At 42.3% G+C, this 14,359-nt stretch overlaps 1 protein-coding gene across 3 annotated transcripts; it reads right to left on the bottom strand.

Moving 5' to 3' along the window:
- Window positions 1-2,135: 2,135 nt before the first annotated feature.
- On the bottom strand, window positions 2,136-13,725 carry gnb4a (guanine nucleotide binding protein (G protein), beta polypeptide 4a). Of its 3 annotated transcripts, none has more exons than XM_017496107.3 (10): window positions 13,598-13,725; window positions 11,147-11,261; window positions 9,599-9,637; window positions 8,499-8,605; window positions 7,465-7,528; window positions 6,561-6,723; window positions 6,324-6,390; window positions 5,814-6,015; window positions 5,210-5,426; window positions 2,136-5,066 (listed from the first exon to the last, which is right to left on the bottom strand). In XM_017496107.3, exons 2-10 carry the CDS (start codon window positions 11,201-11,203, stop codon window positions 4,960-4,962), a joined length of 1,023 nt encoding a protein of 340 aa, XP_017351596.1. In that variant the 5' UTR covers window positions 11,204-11,261; window positions 13,598-13,725; the 3' UTR covers window positions 2,136-4,959. The 3 variants fall into 3 exon arrangements, with proteins under 3 accessions (XP_017351596.1, XP_017351595.1, XP_017351594.1); XM_017496106.3 differs by lacking the exon at window positions 13,598-13,725 and adding an exon at window positions 13,262-13,464; XM_017496105.3 differs by lacking the exon at window positions 13,598-13,725 and adding an exon at window positions 13,266-13,464.
- Window positions 13,726-14,359: the final 634 nt, after the last annotated feature.

The following is a 14,359-nucleotide window of genomic DNA, read 5'->3' as shown; positions in this document are numbered from 1 at the left end:
TTTTAAAAAATAAACACCTCCTTTTGATTCTCCCTACAAGTTTGGTACATTCTAAATCTAAGTCAGTGTTGTTGATCAAATTTTTTTTCCTCTGACCAAAAATAAAAATAAATTTAAAAAAACGAGTATTATCAATTGTACACACGTTTGCCGTGTGTGTCGGTCCTGTACAGAAATTCTCAAGGTGACTATTCTGTGGCACGAAACAAATTTACAGCACGCGGGCTTTCGTTTCTCGGTAGCCGGAGGCACGTATTTCATCTAAATTTCTGAGATGATGAAACCGCAGCGGAGTGTTTCATCATCCAGAAACCCTGCCGAGTCAAATCAGTCAGAGGAAGACTACAGGGGAAACCATGTCGCAGGTGCGTAAACGGACTCCATTCGACTCACGTGTTACTGCTGTAACAGTCACAAACACAAGCGACGTTTTCTTTCAGGCTTTCCGTTTCATCACGGAGACAGAGCGAGCGTATATTCATCACCGCAGCGCGGGTTTCCCCTCGTACACGCGCTGGAGGAAGTGAGATCAAGGTACAAAAGATTAGGACTTGGGATTTCTGATGGTACAGATTCGACGAATGTCGCCCTGGTAAACGTTTCCGTTAGTTTTACGCAGGAAGCGGAGATCGCTGTAGGTCCACCGTTGACTGGCTGGGTAAATAAAAAAAAGGAGTCGTTTATAAATGATTCATTCGTTTTAAAATGAAGGAAACTTTTGTTGAAGGACCGAGCTGAACTTCCCGCAACACCGCTGAGCCTGCGTTCACACTAGCGAGCGACAATCGTTCACGTTCTGCGTACACGACCGCTCGCGCTGGAATTTCGTCGACAGCAGCAAGAGACAGAGGAAGTGTGAAGAGCGGCGTTTGAGTTGACCCTACGTTCACACCAGCAAGAGACAAGTCATGTAGCGACCGCTACCGTTGTTCCGTGTGGGCGTGGCCTGTCCGGGGTTACAATGAGAAACAGTAGTAGCTATACACGACTTCTAAAGTTCAAGACAAATTAAATAACGCACTCCGGAACAAGGTCCAACTGTCCTCTCTAAAACCGCTGGAACGGCAAGGCCAGTTACTTTTCTTTCCTTTTTTTTTTTTTTTTTTTTTTTTTTTTGCAGTAGACTGAAGACATTTGGGATTGAGAGCAAAAGATGAAGGAGAAGAACGTTTAGAATTTCAGCTTTTATTTCCTGGTATTTATACGGAGATGTGCTAACCGACATGGAACTCGGCACATTTTGTACCAGACCACCGCATCACGATCCAAGTGTAGAAATATAGAGGCCGTACCACAAGATGCAAACCACTCATGAGCAGTAAGAATCAGAAAGCCAGACTGGAATTCGCGAAGAAATACAGAAGTTTTGAAACCCGGATGAACCTCTACCAAAGAGATGGAAAGGCCGAAGTGTGGAGAAAGAACGGATCTGCTTATGATCCAAAACGTACCTCATCATCTGTGAAACATGGTGGAGGTAGTGTCATGGCTTGGGCTTGCGTGGCTGCTTCTGGAACATTCTCACTAATCTTTATTGAAGATGGAACTCATGATGGGAGCAGCAGAATGAAATCAGAAGTAAGGAGATACAGAGAAATGCATCCAATCCAATCTAATCGGGAGGAACTTCATCACGCAACAAGACAATGATCCAAAAAGCACTGCTGAATCAACACAGGACTTCATCAGGGGGAAGAAGTGGAAGGTTTTAGACTGGACAAGTCAATCACCAGACCTAAACCCGACTGAGCAGCATTTCACCTCCTGAAGAGGAGACAGAAGGGAGGAAACCTCCTGAAACGACCAACAACTGAAAGAGACCGCTGTAAAACAATCACCAGCTCAATGCCAGCACATTGCAGTATTGTGTTATTTATTTATTCCTATACCCCCCCCCCCCCCCCACCTAAAATTTAAACTGCCATGTTTTGTTGTTCATCACATCTAGATGTAAATATGAGGCCACAAACCTGAATTTCTCATCTATCGTCTCGTATCCACAAATTAACCGACCTTGCTGTTCCAATAGTTTCGACAGGGACTGAAATAGTCTGTCATTTGGGTGATTTCTGCTCATCGCGATCGCTTTTCTTCACGTACACACACACGTCAAATATCAAAGCGCACAAATTCACTCCATGTTTCGTTTGGTTTTAATGTTTGTATTCGTGTTATAAAAATTAAGACAACATCAGCTGAATGCAGAGGGGAAAAAAAAAAACGAAAAAAAAAAAAAAAAAAAAAAAAACACCACCATCTTAAGCGTCCAGAAGAAAAGCTGCTAATTTGTCGAAACATTTGGGATTTTACAATCAGCCTGTACTGGTTTAAAACAGAACACATTTAGATTCAGATATATATACACACACACACACACACACACACACACACACACACTTCTGTTTTTATACTGAAAACTGATTCTTCATCACAGCAGGTCAAAGTGTACATCCATTCAGACTCCAGCAGAAGCCTTACTCGTGATTATTTGGTCGGCTTTTCGTGCCAGAGTTAACGATTTGAATCAAGAAGTAGTAGTTTATAAAAACACACACACACACACACACACACACACACACACACACACACACACACAGAAAAAAAAAAGACGGACAGTAGATGAGAAATTAAACCAAAATCATTTAAATGATTTACTACAACAAAACCGACTCAATACTGTAGGCAAGAAAGGGGGGAAAAAATTATATACTTTTAAAAAAATGTAAAAATAAAAAAGGAAAAAAAGAGGACTCGTGGAAAAACATCAACCTTCATTTCTATTAACTAGCACGAAATTAAGTCAACATTCAAGAGAACTACAACAGTTTAGGCTTGTTCTCTCGACACAGGAAAGAGCGCCCGTTCCGTCTTATACCAAACTCACATCATCTCACATTTGGGGGGAAACACGCCCCCCCGGGTCACCAAACAGCGAAGCTTGTAGTCGTAGAAAACCGTAAAGATCCTCCTCCCTCTCTTATCCTTCACACGACACGGTTCGGTTATAAGTGGATAACGTTCATCATCATCATCATCACATGGTGTGTTGATACCGGTCTCTACACAAGCCAACTACAACGCTGTCCTTAATCTTTCGTGGTTAACATTCGGCACTGGAAGTGGACGACGTGATACGGATATCGTGATTATACCACCGCAGTGATGTTGAATTCTCCAATCTGATTGGTCAGAAGGTGTTTACTCGTTCTGTAGAACAGCTGCAGATCGTTAATCAACACTTTAAAAACTAAAGAAAACCGCAATCGTCTATAAATCGTCAGCACGTCGCCGCTCGGACTCGATCGTCGTGCACGGTGACAAGGAGTTGATCTGATGGTAAAATTCTCATATCGAAAAGGTTCCCTTTTCTCGGAGCTTAAATAAAAAATAAAATTAAAAAAAAAATTTTAAAAAAAAAAAAAAAAAAAAACAACACACACCCCTAAGGTCATGTTAGCAATACCGATTTTCTGGCACGTTGTTAGCAAACCTAAATATGGGAAATAATCGTCGTTTTTTTTAACACTGATTCAGAGTTATTGTCACTTTTTATCCATTTCTAGTTCCAGTGAAAGTTGTGGAAGCTCCATGACGCACGCTAGTTCCTGTTCTCGCTTACGTTACAGCAGCTGTAAACAGTCTGTCCCTCACCAGCCTCTCTTTAAACCTTAATCAAGAACAAAAGGCAGTTGGTCATGTTAGAGAAGCAGAAACTTTTCTGTATTGATTGTCACAAAGCGCTGACACTGGAGACTCCTTCCATAAACGCTGAACGTTAAACATCTCACAGAAAACGGCAATACTAAACACTTCTCTTGGCTAAATAACACATTTGTATTAGGCTTAGATTCGATGTCCTGTGTATTGTGGTACAAGTCAAAACCACGCTCATTTCACACAGTATGTACATGCGTTTTAGTTTCGCTAACAAAGTGCCAATGAAACGTTATCGTGATTAACGTCCGAGTCAGAAACACACCGACATGACGTTAATACATCACAGTATCGATATCTTACCGCCCGTATCGCCTACTCGTACGGCAGAAAACAAAACCTCACATGACCAATACCGGTACGAGTGTAATACAGACAGAGTCTAAAGTGTCTGTAATGTTAAATCCTTCAACACGATAGCGTCCGGCTGCAATACTGCACGACGGAGCGAATACTACCCGTACGTGACGGACGGAGAGCAGGAAGCACCGAGGCAGGCTAATGCCCCGAACGACCATAACACGAAGGCGTTAAAGTGTCACGCGATGCTCTCAGACAAGTGCTCCATCACCTAAAAACCGACGCTTCGGAAGTCTAACACGGACCCGTGAGCGGCACGGGTCGACTTCAGCACCTAAAAAACACACAGCGGGTCAGCTTGGTCATGGAGGAGTCCAAACTGCTGGCAGTGTCTCTGTGTGCGTGCGTGTGTGTGTGTGAGAGAGCGTGTGCGGCAAAGACTACATGAAATCATTAGAAAAATCTGTAATCGGGCAGAGGGGAAAAAACAAAAAAACAAACAAAAAAAAAAAACTACACAAGATCGGGACGACCAACACACCCACTGTAAAAATTTCGCACAACAGCCAAACACTGTAAGTAGGTACGTTTCACATTGAAGCACAGAATAGCAAATGGTATATACACGACAGTCTATTCTTTAGGATTTTTCAGATTAGGAGGCCATAGACAGAGAGAGAGAGAGAGAGAGAGAGAGAGAGAGAGAGAGAGAGAGAGAGAGAGAGAGAGAGACCCCAGAGCGCTGCCTCACTCGTCCTCTGGGAACCAGGCATGGGATTGGTGCCGTAGCCGTAGGGAAAGAGATCTAGTAAGAGAAGATCATAGATGGAAAAAGGAAGGATAAAAGAGAGAGGGGGGGGGGGGGGTTCCTCTGTGGAAGCCGGCCGCTACAATGACTGTGATTGGTCAAAGTGGCGCAACAATCTCCAATCCTGTCCAAACAGGTCAGTTCCATATCCTGAGGAAGCTGTCCCATGAGCCGGTGGCCACGGCCATTCCGTCATTGGTCACGCCTAAACAACTCACCCTGTTATCGTGTCCGGCCAAAACGCCTGCGAAGGAAACAGAGCGAGACTTGTTTAAAATAGCCGCTTAATAAAACACACTTATCGGTGTGGTATTTCATGGACCACGAAACGAATGACGTGTCTCTAGTGCTTTCGCGGCGTAGACGCAGACTGAGACGCAGACCCACCTGCGCGTTCTCCCTTCAGCGTGTCCCACACGTTGCAGTTGAAGTCGTCGTAGCCGGCGAGGAGCAGCCGGCCGCTCTTGGAGAAAGCCACGGACGTGATGCCGCAGATGATGTTGTCGTGAGAGTACATCATGAGCTCCTGGTCAGCACGCAGATCGAACAGGCGACACGTGGCGTCGTCTGAACCGGTCGCAAACGCGTTCCCGTTGGGGAAGAACTGGGACGGGGGAGGGGTTGAGACAGAGAGCGAGATACACACTTAAGCCACGCTATATGAATATCTTGAGGCAAGACGGCTTCCTTCAGCCTTCGCTTTTTTTTTTTTTTTTTGATTCTCATGGCTCATACACCTTCAGATCAATTTTAAGATCATGAGAAACATTTCAGTCAATTGTCCACAAACTTTTGACCAGAAGTGTATATTTAATTTAATTATCCCAAAATGTAGCTGATTTGGTGTAGAACATGACTGAAGCTACACGAGCCATCAAAGGGCACACCGAGCGCGTTCAGAAGCCTTCGGGGTGTAAATGATGCTTTCAAATGAACCACCTGTACAATTCTCCTTGACGTAACAGAACACAAGAGTGTATGTTGCACTCACACAAACGGCGTTGATGTCGGAGACGTGACCGGTAAAGGACTGCCTGCACATGCCGTCTCGGATGTCCCAGAGTTTGGAGGTGGCGTCGCAGGCTCCCGATATGAAGCTCCTTGAGTCCGGGCTCAGAGAGAGACTCATCACGTCTCCGCTGTGGCCTGAGAAGATAGTGGCCTGCTGACCGGTCTCTATGTCCCACAGAGCACTGAGGAAACACCACGGAGAAACAGTCAGCTGCAGCTACTAAACGTTCGGAGAACTGGACAAAGCTAAAAATGATTCCTTAACTAAAACAATTATTACTACGCTGTTTAGCGTTTTGTGATTATTCTGTATTGCGTCGAATCATTCTGAATTCTCCGTTCAAGCTGATTCTAAAAATTTGAGGACATTTAAGCAACTGTTAAGTGTCCGGAAATACAATAGAATGTGTGTTAAATGTCACAAAATACATTGAATCGAGTCCCAGTCCTGATCTTCACCACGCCGAGTGATGCTGTGCCCTTTACTCACCATGTGGTGTCTCCGGAGCTGGTGACTATCTGGCTATCATCCAAGAAACGACAGCATGACAAATAACCTTATTAGAGGGAGGGGGGGAAAATTATAATTAATAAATTGCAATATTGTGAACTTCACTCAGAACCTACAGCCAACTCATAACAGCTTTCGTAACATCTTAAATAAATAAATAAATAAATAAATATCCATCATTCCCACAAGCATTCCCGTGGTATGTCGTGTGTTTACCCGTGTGCCCGGGCAGTTCTCTGGTGACCCTGACGTTGCCCTCACGGGTCTTCAGGCTGTAGATGGAGCAGATGTTGTCCAGGCCTCCGCACGCCACGTAGTTCCCAGATGGAGCGTAGGCACATGTCATGACCCAGGACGAGCGCAGAGGGATGGCGTGCATCTGAGAATGGGGGGGGGAGAATAAATAAAAATGCACTGAAGTATATGGCTTCAGTGAATGAAGTATACAATCTAAATGTAATCACGGACAGGATACGTCCATGAGTAATTTGGGCGGGGTTTGTTGACGTGGAAGCCAAAAAAAAAAAAAAAAAAAACTTTTCGCTTCAAAAACAAAAAATGATGCTTGCAGAAACGCATCTGACTCAGGCGAGTTGTTAACATAAGGGATGAAACACTTGGGGGAGGTGCTGTTATAGGAAAATAATTATCAGAGCAGAGTTTCCGTCACCGGCCTGAGGATGATTATTTTCTAATAACATTGCTCCCCCCCTCCCTCTTTCCCAACTATTTTTTCTTAAATTATAGAACACTTCGTACTTTTTATCCATTTATAGTTATAAATAATGTCAACCTCTGCTAAATAAGCTTCTTCTTTTCTCTTTTTTTCCCCTCAACCTGTAGCGTTAGAGAAATAAACGTCTCCTGTCAGAGACGGCCGATCAGAATCGAGACCCCAGCACCGACGAAAAGCTGACGTACAGTGAAGCGAAATGCCGATGACGACGCATCCAAACACAACACGGTGATCTCGGACACGGTGCCAATACTTTATTTACCGATCGATGGGATAATATTACCTGAACAAGCCTAGCATTTAGCTTAACCCCCGCATGTACGTTCTACTGTACAAATTTTCATAAAGAAACTCATCATGCGTGGTTTTTTCCTCTGCACTTACCTTGTTTGTTGTGTAGCTGTCCCATATGATGAGTTTACCATCTTGAGATGCGCTCACTAACAACCTAGGTGTTTGGGGTCGGGGACGACAAAAAAAAAAAAAAAGTCAGTCAGTCAACTGGTTACAAATTGCCGACAAAACCGTAGTGTTGCATTAAAATATAAATAAATATATTTTTTAATTAGCTGATATGTTTACTTAATATCTACAAGAATGCATTAACACACCAAAAAAAAAAAAAAATCTCTTTTGCCTTAAAACAAACGATACTGCAATACCAGTGATCTCAGAAAAGCGTATTGTGACACACTGCGATATCGTGACACACATATTGTGTCACGATATTAATATGATGACATACTGCCCAGCCCTAATAAGCGTTTATTTCCAAATTGTTGCACATATCAGTCTGTCGAGTCGAGGTTCGATAGTGTTGACCGTGATGGTGGAAATCAGCATCAAAAACTGACTCTAAATTCCAGTTTTAGCATGTTACCGAGGAATATTCTTCATAAAAGATGGACATGCAGATTTCCCCCAGTGTGACACAAGAATTTAAATGAATTACGTGATACAAACAGTAAGTAAAATGAAAAAATATATATATACATACATGCATATAGGAACGCAAATTGTACATCATCAGAATCTTCCTGTTTAAGAATAAACTAGTTATTTCCTGATTTTGTTTTCAGGAAGCACTGAACGTTTTGGACAAGCAGTGCTTACACCAGATAGATGCCCAGCTAAATGCTAATTTAATTACAGGACTAGATGTATGCGTAGCTGACATTTAATGGCTCTAAACTATTTTTTCCCAGAGAGAGTGAGTGAAAGACAGAGAGAGATGGGGGGTATAATCTCAGGCCACCATTGAGTTGTGAGCAGGCTGCTGCATTATTCATCGAGTGTACACTGACAGAGCCACAGGGTTTCCTCTGAGGGAACCCACCCATCCTCCTGACTCTCCTCTGAACTTTCTCTTCCTCTCTCCAGCACAGGCTTACACCATCTCTCCCTCTGTGTACACTGACCTGGAATCAGTAGCCCAGTGCATGGCGTAGATTTTGGCTAAATGGCCCCGCAGGGTTCGTCTCGTGCGCATCTGGATCCTCCCCACCGAATCCAGCCCAGCTGTGATCTACCAACAAGGTGGAGAGACAGAATCGGTGGAAGAAAACAAATTAACACAGTGGAAAGGTCTGCGTGATAAACGGGCGGGGCCGTGATGACGAAAGAGTACGAGACGGGCTACAGCTGAGAAACGGCGAAGCCCGTCACCATCTAAAATTAGCGTCGGGACTGTCGCGGAGAAGTCGTTTAGTTGGTGACGTTGCAATAACCGTCAGGAACGCTTCGATCGATAGATGATAAAAGCCCGATAACATCCTGTATTGCTCAAGCGTACCACGGGTTCTCGATGAGCAACTTTACTTTCATCAGGACTGAAACTCTAGAACTATTGTTTTTTTTTATTTAATATACTACCATTTGAAAAAAGGGCTTTACTGTGCTTTATTTTTATTTCAAATTCTACATTATAAGCCTATACGAATCCGAGTCAGAATCGACTCAATCATTTTATTTATTACTAAAAGGAGTACGCCGTTACAGCGTAAATAAATACCGTGTTATGATTTCGCCCGCGATTAAACGCTGTAAATAAGAACTCTTACACCACAGTGACGATGAATTCTCGATTCTGATTGGTCAGATTAAGGTGTGGATTAATATTCTGACAGTAGCGCAGCTGCAAGTCACGTTTATATTGACGTGCTCGTTCTAATACGTCATCGTTTCTATAGTAACGGCTTCAAAAAAAAAAAAAAAATTTTAAAAAGGCGTATATTCTCGTAACATTGTTGGATTTCTCTGAAACATCTCGGTAATGTTCTGTCTTCCATCAAATGTCCAAATCTCAAGAGTCAGAACCGAGTCATCGAGTTCATTAATCAAGTGTTAATCATTTTAACAGCTAAAATAGTATTTGCTATAATACAATATTAAAATAAGTAAATAAATAAACGCAGAGGAGGCCGTTAAAACTCGTACACAGGTTGCAGTGGATATCTCTCATTTATACCGTAGATCTTTTATTTACTTTCATATTTATTAATAGGTAAGATTTGCTTACCTGGGACAAACTGGAGTCGCTGCATGCTTTTCTGGCATCCTGCAACACACAGCAAGGAGATTACAGGAGACTGATTAGCAAAACAACAACAATAAAGTCGTTCATACATCTCTATTTACAAAGCAAACAGAGCGAAACGATATCACCTGCATTCGTTTGAGAAATGGAGGGATTTCCCCCCCCCCTTTCAATGTTGCATCAAGTCAGATCGCTCTACACTGGCCACTAGTGGGCGTTCCAGTCACAAAAACCTGTATCCTACACGTTAGCTACAGACCGAAACCATCCATGGGACCACAAAACAAACGTCATCCTAGTAAAAATAAAACGCTCAAGGTAATGCTATTTGTGTATGTATAAAATACATCCATGCGGTGCATCACCATCTATTAGTGTGTGAATTAGTTTTTTTTGTTGATTTTTTTTTTTTACAAGCTTAACGGGTTTGACGTACGGAAATAAACCCGCATCGATCTGCTCAATTTTAGCCGCATTGAATATTCAAAGCTCATTAAGCGCAGCAAGAGTCGAAGTGTGACTCGGAAGCTGCGAGTAGGAAGAAAAAAACGTAACGCACACCGAATATACCGCCGTCCCTCACCTCAATCCTATTGATACTCACACTACCAAATCACTTCGCATGTGATTACACGTCGCAACTCACCTGGTATTAACATACCGTCCGCCTCGAGCGATCCGATCACAAGTGGACAGCTGCACGCGTAGCCATTCACACCTGGCATTTTCAATGCACCACATGTATCCAGATTTCATACATCGCTTCATTTCGGGTAGAAATTTCCCATAACGTACCTGTACGCACCGGTTTGAACATTCTGATTACGTGGTCTGTTCACTAAAATTAGGAACGAACAGGAGATGATATGATAAAAGAAGCTACAATAATAAGCTGCCCGGCGGCGAAGAGCTCTACCATTCAGCGCCATTTCCGAACAGTCTTGCGACGATTATGGATTTTCCGCCCTAGAGCAATGACTGTCGATTAGACGCTCCTTTGTTGCCCTCGGGGATGCTCTGAGACACCTTTACGTTCACATTACAAATGTAACGTGGTCATATGTCTCTCAGATAGCCTCTGAATATGATCAGAAAGCGTCTTCAAGACACACTGGACCCGAAAAGAAAAACGCAAACAGCACTTCCTGGTCATGTGACATGTCATGTTTTTTTTTGTTTTTTTTTAATATGTCGTGTCTTTTTTTGTCACGTCAAAGTTAAAACCCCCTTTTCCCAGTTACACAGGAAAATAGTGGTTTTGTATTATTGCCCATCTAAAACTTGGGAGATAAATTAATTGTTACCATGAAGTAAAGGGTTAAAGGCAGTTTAAACAAAAATGGAGTATATAAATCGCACAGTGAGCTCTACGTTTTGTCTACTAAGTGACTGGAGCGATGTGTCGCATGCTTGAAAGAACGTAGAGCGAAAGGGAGCGTTAATTCGCTACAGACTCAGCGGTTACGGCTGTGTTACCGTCGTTACCTCATTGTTTTGGATAAAAGGAGTAAACGTAGCGGCCGGACTCACTCGGATCTGATTGCGCAGCTGCTCGGCCTCCTGCCGCAACTGCTCCAGCTCGCTCATGATCCTCCGCTGAGGGCTTCACTCCCGCTTCACTTCTCACACTGATGAACACGCAGGCCTGCAAAGCATACAATCCGTTCAATCACCAGCAAAATATATATATATATTTTTTAAATGTTACATTTTATTGTTTGGCTTCGGCGTTGAGAAACTCTTTACGAGCAAGGCAAGATTTTCTTTTCATCCTAATACCTTTATCGTTTGAGTAACGACCAAGTTAACGTAACTCAACAACTTCCCTTAGACTTTCTTTATAAGTGGGTTTAAAATACAAAACGGGGTTTCGCGCTCTTTTCCGTACACAAGGAAAACGTACAAGGCCGCTGAAATTCCCGCGGATTTCCTTTAATCATCTTTCCTTTGACTAATTTTTCCACTCCTACACTAAAAGACTAGTTCATGCCAGAACCACAGCACCATTTACACCATAGAATTAATAATATACATTATATAAAGAAAAAAAAAAAAAAAAAAAAAAAAAAAAAAAAAAAAACACACACACAGGGACACACAAAATAAGCAACGTCCAAATATCACAATCCTGATTTGCTGATCCTTCACAGGCTGATGATGTGAAGACCAAATAACCCTGCTAACTAGAAAATACTAGCAGCTAGAGAGATAAAATAACCCCCTACAAATATGTCCATCTCTTAAAATATATATCTATATCTCCTCATTTTCGGTCTAATTTGTTCTCCAATTCCTGCCCACTATCATACGACAGCAACTGAGGAGGGTGAAAGCTTGCACATGTTTCCTCCGAGACGCGTGAAGTCAGCTGTGCTGCTCTTTGAGGAAAGTGCTATCTGCCGTCTTCCACATACAGATGCCCACGATTGGCTAGTGCTGCTTTGATTGACAAAAGACAGAGAGTATGCTCCTCCCACAGACCGCACAGACTCCCAGTGGCTCATCTAACCATCACAATTTGGCCCTTGTCAAAGTCACTCAGCTCCTCATGCTTGCCCATTTTTCCTGTTTCCAACACGTCAACTTCACGTTTGCTGTTCACCTTGTAACGAGATAAATCAAGGTTATTCACGTCATCTGTCGGTGGTTTTAATTTTATGACTGATGGACGTATCATTATTTATATAGTTGCTCGACGAACAGGCTACGCATCCCAGTCTACAATCGGTCGGACCGTTTCTGAGAAGCGCCGATCATCTTCCCTGCAGTCGTAGAAATCGTGCTGAAGTTGTTACAGCGCCACCTGTAGTACCGGAGAGGGCCCTCGTATGAATGCGAAGACCTATACGAAACTGCAACCGAGTGTGCCATCTTGCAAAACTCACAAAAGGTGGTTTCGTCTACACTCGCAGACACCATCTGTTCTCCGTCTAGGTCGGAAGTAAACGCTGTGGCCTTTGGTGCACTTTAGCCCAAGTTTCTAAGAACCACAGAGCCGCCTGCAGTGCTTAAAAAACAGGAAGGAAGGAAAGCTGCTCCTTCCTCAGCAAGCATTTCACAGGAGGAAATAAGAAAATACAAAAATACAAACAGACCAAGATTAAAATGAACTAAATCCTAATCTTTAGAAATCAGACACACTGTTAAGACATGCACCGAATTTGACTTTAAAAGAAAAAGAAAAAGAAAAAAAAAAAGGAGGAAAGACAGGTTTGATTCAGAAGTTCAGACTTCAGCCATCATGGAACAGATCTGACTCAGTATCAGATTAACTCAAATGAAAAGATCCACAATGGTCTTTTCAAACAGATGATAATGATGAAAGAAAGTTGACTAGGAAGCTGTACTACAGACACTGAACGTATTTTTGCTCCCACGTAGCTAAACTAGCTAACTATCCAAGTCATAAAGATTTAGCTACAATTTCAAACCACATGTTGCTTTCCATAACGTCGACCTGACAAACCATTAAAGATTTTTTTTCCTCTTCAAAAACAAAAACAAAACACAAACGTGACTGCCTCAAAAAAATGCCTTAAATAGCCTTAAATTCAGCGCTCCTACTTTGACTAGCAACACTTTTACCAGGTTACAGCTTGCTAACACTAGCTTAGCTGCTAATGGTTTACCGTTTCAAGGCTTTACCTACTGTTGATAGCGCTCAAGATCCGGCAGACCTTCCGTCAGTTCCTAGTCATGCTTTTGTAGATTGTTTTAAAAATGTAACTCGGTCATTTTTGTGTGTGGGTCGTTTGTTATATCCAGAAAAACAACAAGGCCTCAGGCGCCAAATTTTTGACGCGAATCTGACCAATTCATACCGGGATTACCACCACACCCATACTGATATTGGAGCATGGCAACAATCAGGCGGAGGGGGGAGTCGACGAAACGAAATGAAATAGCTTTTTATTATAAAACGCGTTAAAAACAGTCAAACGGATCGAAAATAGAAGTAACTACAGAATGTTTTATTCATACCGGCAAATTTTGCAAAACAGTCGTGTTCTCTGTCCAGCTGTGCACCATGAATTAGTTAGTAACCCCCTTCTATGACAATGGTATTGTCCTTTAGCTTCCTCAATTATCAAAATGACTGAACTCGCGAAAACGGATGGATGTTCGATTCCAGAACTTTTGGAGTCGACTCCGATTCGAATCCAAGTTTTAGGTGCTGGAAATGAGTCGATTCCATGTGTCGATTTCACAAATTTAAAGAGCAGGAAAAGTGATATTAATACAGTATGATGATCGATAGGGCAAAGACAACAGCAGCAACAATAATAATAATTATTATTATTATTAGTAGTAGTAGTATTATCTAAAAATTGACATTTTATCGCAAAGCTTTGGAATCAAATCTCACTTCCCAAACTAAAGACTGGGATGGGAAAATCGATTCTTTCTGGGATCGGCTCCCAGCCCTAGTGTTATGTATTTGGATTCTGGCATCAGTCTAAGTTTGACATAGAAATGACTAGGATGACTTTTACTTCATATGATCAACTATAATTAAGAAAGTTGCATGGTGCACAGAAAAAGCTGTGAACTTTATACTACATGGTACTGTTTTCTTTTCCCCACAATGTTCATTATAATTTACTCCAAATCAAGACAACAAAAAAAGAGACACCTTACATTTTACTTGGGAGGTGCCTGTGCAGAGCTGTATGACTGCAGCGTTTAACAGGTTTCGTGTGGGTTTTTAGGTGGATCTGCAAGCTACAGTTATGATTATAATCA

The sequence above is a fragment of the Ictalurus punctatus genome, chromosome 20 (genome assembly GCF_001660625.3).
Source record: "Ictalurus punctatus breed USDA103 chromosome 20, Coco_2.0, whole genome shotgun sequence".
NCBI classification, from domain to species: domain Eukaryota; kingdom Metazoa; phylum Chordata; class Actinopteri; order Siluriformes; family Ictaluridae; genus Ictalurus; species Ictalurus punctatus.
This window is presented reverse-complemented; position numbering and strand designations above follow the sequence as displayed.

Coding starts and splice junctions, on each gene's coding strand:
- gnb4a (XM_017496107.3), bottom strand. CDS start 11,203: ATGAGCGAGCTGGAGCAGTTGCGGCAGGAGGCCGAGCAGCTGCGCAAT. Junction 6,391..6,560: donor AGAACTGCCCGGGCACACGG/GTAAACACACGA, acceptor CCCTCTAATAAG/GTTATTTGTCATGCTGTCGT. Junction 5,427..5,813: donor CCGACATCAACGCCGTTTGT/GTGAGTGCAACA, acceptor CCCCCGTCCCAG/TTCTTCCCCAACGGGAACGC.